The sequence below is a fragment of the Pongo abelii genome, chromosome Y, assembly GCF_028885655.2.
Source record: "Pongo abelii isolate AG06213 chromosome Y, NHGRI_mPonAbe1-v2.0_pri, whole genome shotgun sequence".
NCBI lineage: Eukaryota > Metazoa > Chordata > Mammalia > Primates > Hominidae > Pongo > Pongo abelii.
In genome coordinates, this window is record NC_072009.2 from 2,849,932 (window position 1) to 2,856,842 (window position 6,911).

A 6,911-nucleotide genomic window follows, 5' to 3' on the forward strand; every position below is an offset into this window, starting at 1 on the left:
AGGTGTTTTAAAATGCAGGTTTCCATGAGGGGATTTCGGAGTAGAGTCCAGTTTAAGAGTTATTCCGAACCTAGAGGGAACAGCATCCCGCCCAGCCTTGTCCCCTCAGTATTTCCCCTGGGCAGCATGACTTGATTCCTCTAGTCTTAACCTCTCCAAGAGCATGCCAGTGTTCCAATAAAACTTCTGTGAGACTCTCACAGAAGGCGGCTTTCTAGAAAGGGAAACTCTGCCCTCCCGGGAGAAGGCTCTGAATCTCTTCCAGTGTCGGGCCCACACCTCCCTCAAAGGTAGTGAAAGTCTCTTTCTTGGAAACCCAAGTTCGCCTTCTCGCCGGCATTGAAGGCTTTGGCAGTCGCCGCCTCAGCAGCCGGGGTCCCACGGGCCCGGGTAGTGTGACAGGAGGCAGGAGGGCCGGCTGGCGGAGCACCTGTAGTGGGCGCACGTCCAGCCTCGGCAGCCCTCAACAGCTGTCAGCTGCGGCGACCGCATGGACCAGCCAGGAGCGGAAGGAATTAAACGTCCGCCCATAGCATCAGAAAGGGCCGATTCCTCCCCCTCCCTCACTCCCCCTCCGCTTTCCCCTCCCTGGCCTCATTCCCCTCCTCCCCCTCCCCCTTCTCTTTCTCTACCCTCTTCTTCCTCCCCTTCCACCTTCGCGCTGCCGCCTTCTCCATGTCCCCAGCAGCTCCGCGGCCGAACAGACTCGGCTGCTCCTCCTCCCTATCCTGTCCCCCTCCCCCTCTTGCGAGCCTCCTCCCGCTTCTCCCCCTCCTTCCCTTCCCCTCTTCACGCTGCTGCCTTTTCCAGGTTCCCACCGGATCTGCGGTGGAACTCAGCCGACTAGGCAGGTCCTCTTCCTCCCCCTACCCCCTCTCCCCTTGCCCCTCTCCCTCTCTTGCCACCTCCTCCCCCTCTTGCCACCCCTCCCCCTCCTCCCCTTCCCACTTCACTCTGCCGCCTTCTCCAGGTCCCCACCACCTCTGCGGCTCGACGCAGCCGACTTGGCTGTTCCTCCTCCCCCTCCTCCTCTTGCCTTCCTTTCCTCTTCCCTTTCCTGCCTCCCCTGCCGACTCCTGCCCTCTCCCCCCTCCTCCCCCTCCTCCTCCTCCTTCCCTTCCTCTTTCACGTTGCGGCAGCCTTCAGGTCCCCACTGGCTTCGCGGCGGAACCGCAGCAGCCTTGGCCGCGCCAGGCGATCCCTTCCTCCTCCTCCCCCACCGCCTTCTCCACACTCAGTCGCTTCCGCGCCCTCCTCCTCCCACACCTCCAGCTTAGCGCTGCGGCCTTCTCCAGGTCCCCACGGGCTCCGCGGCGGGAAGCTGTACCAGGGTCGCTTTGCACAGCACTTGGCACGCACGGAGCAGGGCTCGCCCCCGGAGGTCTGCCCCGCTATGGCAGTGAAGTAGGGGGGACTCAGGTACACACTGTGTCCCCAGATTGCGCCCAAAGCGCGACACTCCTCCCGGCGGCGACGTGGGGCACCCACTGTACTGCGTGGAGAAGCCCCAGCTACACCACGCGGTGAGTATCCCGACGCGCAGAGGCCACACGGGGCGCCACTGGACCACTCCAGGAGGGGACGGCGGGGGACGATGGGAGTCGAGGTTCCCTACGGGTCCGCGGTAGAGGGGCTGGCATGTGGCCGGGTCCGTTACCCCGAAGTGCTACCTGCTTAGTAACTCAGCGGCGTCTCGAAATCCTTTAGAAGGTACAGGGGAGCCCCAACCCTGGAGTCGTGTTTCTTTGCCCCGGCGCCGTGGTCACTGTATCCGGGACCCGGGCTGGACTCCTCGCTGCCACCTCACTAAAAGGGCTGACAGATGGGGTTCCTGGGGTTGGGCTTAGGTTGCTCATCAAGTCTTCAGTGAGGTGTGTTGAAAGGGCGGGAATAAGACTGGTCATGATCCCACGACCAGTCTCATGTGTGGTGCTGAGATTGCTAGAGAAACGCTGCAGGGAGCATTAGGGTGCAGCCGCTTCCCTCCTTGGAAAGGGAGTGCATTTCCCTCCTACTTTGTGGTAGGACAGAATGTTGCACATTATCATTAATACTGCACATTAATGCAAGAGAATATCAGGGCTCTTCCATCACACCTTCCCCTTCCCTTATGGTGTCTTCTGTTCATCCCTGTTGACACACAGATTTACTAGGAACCTACTATGTGCCAGGGACAGTGCTAGGTGCTGCAGATACTGCAGGAAACACAGAAGACCCAAAGCTCATGGCATTTGCCCTCTTTGAAGAAGGAGTCAAGATTTCAAGGTTAACGACCAGCCAAATCCAGATACCAGATTGAGTATATTTTTTGAGAGATAGAAGAGAAACGAAAAAAGGAAAGTTGCTTCTGAGGAATGAGTACTACTTCTGAAGATTTTGAATGCCGCCTCCCAGAAAGGGGGACACAGAGAAGGTTTACCTTACTCGTCTTCAGACATTGATTCCACTTGTAAGATGTGTCGTTTTGAGAGGGGACATTGCAGTTGTTCTGTCATCTGCTAATTTACTGAGTCTTCCTTGAATTGATTTGAACTGTTGAAATTGGACATTCTGACTGCCAACTTTAAAAACTGGAGAAAAGCAGACAGAAAATTCACAAGAATCATCATTTGCAAGTTATTTTAAGTCTTTAATTATTACAAAATGAAAAGCTTTAAAAAGTATTGTCTCAAAGGTATCATCTCAAGCCAATGGCATTTCAACTGTTGGCCATTGCACAGTGGTTCAAGCATTCAGACATGGCAGTCAAATTAAGAGACAAGGATTTGAGTCCCAGCCTTGCTACATACTAGCTGTGTGGCCCTGAAACAGACATAAAGTCAGTGCTTTGGTTTCCTCATCTTTTAAACGGGTATGATAATAAGATCTCTCACAGGGTTGTTTTAAGGATTAGGTAAGATAATATATGTGGAATAAGCAGGGCTCATAGAAAATATTCAATAAATATTGGCTATTACTATTAATCTAAGTCAGACTAAATATTTCTGAGAACTTTAAATCAGTGATTAAACACTGAAGTGCATAATGAGCATCAGGCAAATGCTTTAAGTGACCAAGCATTTAGAGTCACACACAATATATTCCCTGATTCTGACCTTTACCCTTTTGGATTTTCTGATTCTGTTGTGAATAAGGTCTCCAAACAAGCAGAATGAATATTATGAAAGTAGGTGCACAGGAGCCTCAAGGAAGAACTAACTTAAGAATGAGGGCCTGGGGGGGCGGCACATTTTAATTTAAGGTACCTTTGGAAAGGAATGAAATATAGAACTCCTAGCATGCATACACATAAGCACACAGACACACAAAATAGTACTATAACTTTATAGCTGTGTTGTCTAAAATGTAGAAGTGTGTTTGTATCAGTTAGCTATTGCCATGCTAATGCTGTGTAACAAACTACTCTTGAAATTCAATGGATCTGTCACCGATCCTAGTGGATCTGTGGGTCAGCTAGGGTTGGCTTACCTAGATAGAGCTCAGCTGCTTGACCAGAGGTCAAAGTGTCATGGCTCTTCTATTAGTTCTGTCACATGTGTATCTATTCTAGGGCCCAGGCTGGCTGCATCTAACCAGGAAAGTTAAGCAATGGCAAAGGCACAAGATGGCAAGTGGAATTAACTGAAGACTCTTGAGACATAGGCAGGAATTTACACACTGTTGTCTCCACCCACCTGGCACTGGCCATGGCAAGTCACATGTCAAAAGCCTAACTTCAGTGTGTGGGGAAATGCACTCCTTCCATGATTGGGCTGTGGTAAGGATGTGAAGCAATATGGGATGAAGAGATGGGGAATTGATTCACTTTACCTTGGTATTGAATCAGATTCTCCTGAGAATACCGATATTTTTAAGAAGGTACAAATCTATCCTGATTTTCTTTTTCTATTTCTATTTCTGTTATGGATGTTGATATCTATTTCATCATGATCCAGTTAAATGACAAAGGCAGGGTTTCGAGGTTCTCTCACTGATATCAATTCCCATGAATCCACAGTGATTGGATGTAGGGCTGAGTAGACATAAAGCGAACATAGAAATAGACTGAATGATATTAGCATTTAAACAGAATTGCCACAGTCGTGTCCCCTGTTTCATTCTGTTTAGCAGCCCTCAAAAGGAAACCATCATCCAGAATCACCTCTCTTTAGAGTTTTTAAATTTACTTTTAAATTGACAATTAAATATTAAATATATTTATGATGTACAGTGTGATGTTTTGAAATATGTTTGCATTGTGGAATGGCTGAATTGAGCTAATCAATATATGCATTACTTCACATACTTATTTTTTGTGGTGAGAACACTTAAAATCTATTGTCTTAGCAGTTTTCAAGTATACAATACATTGTTATTATCTATAGTCACCATGTTGAACAAGGCATATGAATTTATTCCTGCTGTCAAACTAAAATTTTGTATCCTTGACCAGCATCTTCCTGGAGATTTTTTTATGTGCTTCTGTTTACTAGTGTCACTTTAAAAAGATTTCTGAATTTAGCTACTGTTTGAAAACCTAGAAGAAATTAAAGGCGATGTGATTTACGAAGGGAAGAGTAATATGTTAATCCACCAGAGGCAACATTTGGCAATTAGATTGTTAATTTGATCAATTTGACGTGTAAGTGAATAAGCTACATTAAAAGCAATGTACTTAATATGCAGACACAGAATCTCCTTTTTAAAGTTTGAACAGCTTCACTTGGTTGGACAGTTACCAAGTCCTGTTTTCTTTTTTCTTTTTTTTTCAGTTTGCTGTGTATGTGATCATATCTGGTAGACTGTCTGCTATATTACAGTAGCTCAGTTCTTAAACTAGGGGTCAGAAAACTATGGCCTACAGGCCTAATCCAGACCACTGCCTGTGTTTCCTGTGAACTAAGAATCAGTTTTACATTTTTAGATGGTTGAAAAAATACCAAAAGAATATTTCACAACCATGTGACTATTATATGAAATGCAGATTTTAGTGTTCATAAAATAAAGTTTTATTGGAACACAGGCATGCGCATTGACTGACATATTGTCTTTGGCTTCTTTCATGCTACAATAGCAGAGTTAAATGGTTGGTTGCAATTGACTGCATGACTTGCAAGCCTAAAATGTTTACTATGGCCCTTGACAGAAAAAGTTTTCCTATCTCCAGTCTAAAGCTATATCTCAAATTACCACAGACAATGTGGATAGGTCTATTGTTAAATCAGTATGAAGGCAAAAAAAAAGGACACGTATTTTTGGTATGGAGGGGAATGCTGGGTATACTTTAGATAAGGACAAAATATCAGTGAGAGTATTCATGGATTCACCAGTATATGTGGAGAGCTGGGTATGTGTGTAGCACTAGGAAAAAATTTTAAAAAGGATAGCATCCAATTTTTACTGTAAGGCTTGCTCTTGAATAACAAGATGCATCTGCAAGTATAGTGTCTGAAACCTATTTAACTTGTCCATTCTCTACATCACTGGAAAATGCTTTAAAAATGTTAAGTTAAAAATAGCATCAGTTTCATGGTTTATTTGGCAATTATTCTAGGCAGAATAATTTTCATAAACATTGCTGTTGTTACTAGTACAAAGGGGAGTCTTAAACTCAGAAAAGTATCATTTAGTCATTGGTTTAAAATACCAGTTCTTCTTGTGGATGTATTTGAGATTTTTACATTACTGTGTCCAGAACTCCCTCAGAGGCAAGAATTTAAAGGGTCTCCAGGAATGACTCTAAATACACCTTTCTCCTATTCTTTAAATTCTGTGTAGCTCACTGAGCACTTAGCCATAAGAGCCAGGGGTTAGTGAGCTCTGGGTCCTGCCAATGCCGCCAGTGTTGTGCCCAAGAATGTAGCCCTATCTTACACTTTATGATGTTTCTTTTGACTGACTCTTCCACATTCTTGTGACCCTTTGAATGAAGACGTCTTAACAGCTTTAGCTCTACACCATGGTCTCCTGCTATCATTTCTTGCAGATCTTGCCTTAGATTTCAACAGCTTCCTGAGTAAATGTCACCTTGGTATCTTCTAAGAGGGTCTCACAGAGGCTTACAAAACCATGGCTCCCACTGGATTGAAAACATAATGTCCATGAGTCTTTGTTTCACTGAACTGTGCAGGAGGATGAATCTGAAATTTTCTTTGGTTTTGAAGCAAGGGTCTAGGTCCGGGCACTGAACAGAGAACCAGGAAAATGTTTCTGAGGGTGGGGATGGAATGATCCCAGAGGAAGAAATTCCAGTTGAAAATAGAAACTGGGTCACCATGCTTGTGAGAGCCACAGCATCCTAGACTTGGAAACTGGCAATCTGTAGCCTGTGAAGGCTGCTATCAGAAGTCGATGGACTGGCCTGAAAAAGGCTGTTGTGTTTTGTGGCAAACCCAAATTGAAACAGGGTTTATCTAGTTTCACAGATGTGCTCTGCTGGAGAATTATGTGGAAATGACTCAACATCATGTATTTGTCATGTTGACCAATGGTTATTTCTTTAGTAGAAAAAGACAATTTGGGAATAATATTTTCTTGAGAACTATAATATATGTATACAAGATGGAAGCAGTTTCCAAATTAGCATGATAAGAATTCTCTCCATTGGTGGTTAAGGGGAAAGCGTTATTTTGTTGCAGCTGTATATATCCCCTCATTAATTAAACAAAAATCTCTTAATTAATGATTATTCCTTAAATGACAAATCTATAATTAACTTGGAAATGGCCACAATATTATCATGTTGCTAAGAAAACTGGTGTTTTTTTAACTAGTCTAATGTAATTCCAGATTATATGTAAAGAGAACTTAATGTCTAGAAATGTTTCTGTTGCTCCAAAAAGCTGTGGAGTAGGATGTCATTTTGGGAAGTTGCCTTTGCTTGATTCAGCTTATGATCCAAATTTGAAGGAGACCAGGAGTTTTGTCTGCAA

At 44.8% G+C, this 6,911-nt stretch overlaps 1 protein-coding gene across 1 annotated transcript; it reads left to right on the forward strand.

The window, feature by feature from the left end:
- The first annotated feature begins 675 nt into the window (after positions 1–675).
- On the forward strand, positions 676–4,735 carry LOC134760936 (uncharacterized). The gene is made up of 2 exons (XM_063721441.1): positions 676–1,523; positions 2,145–4,735. The coding sequence occupies exons 1-2, from the start codon at positions 676–678 to the stop codon at positions 2,242–2,244; spliced, it is 948 nt and encodes a 315-aa protein (XP_063577511.1). The 3' UTR covers positions 2,245–4,735.
- Positions 4,736–6,911: the final 2,176 nt, after the last annotated feature.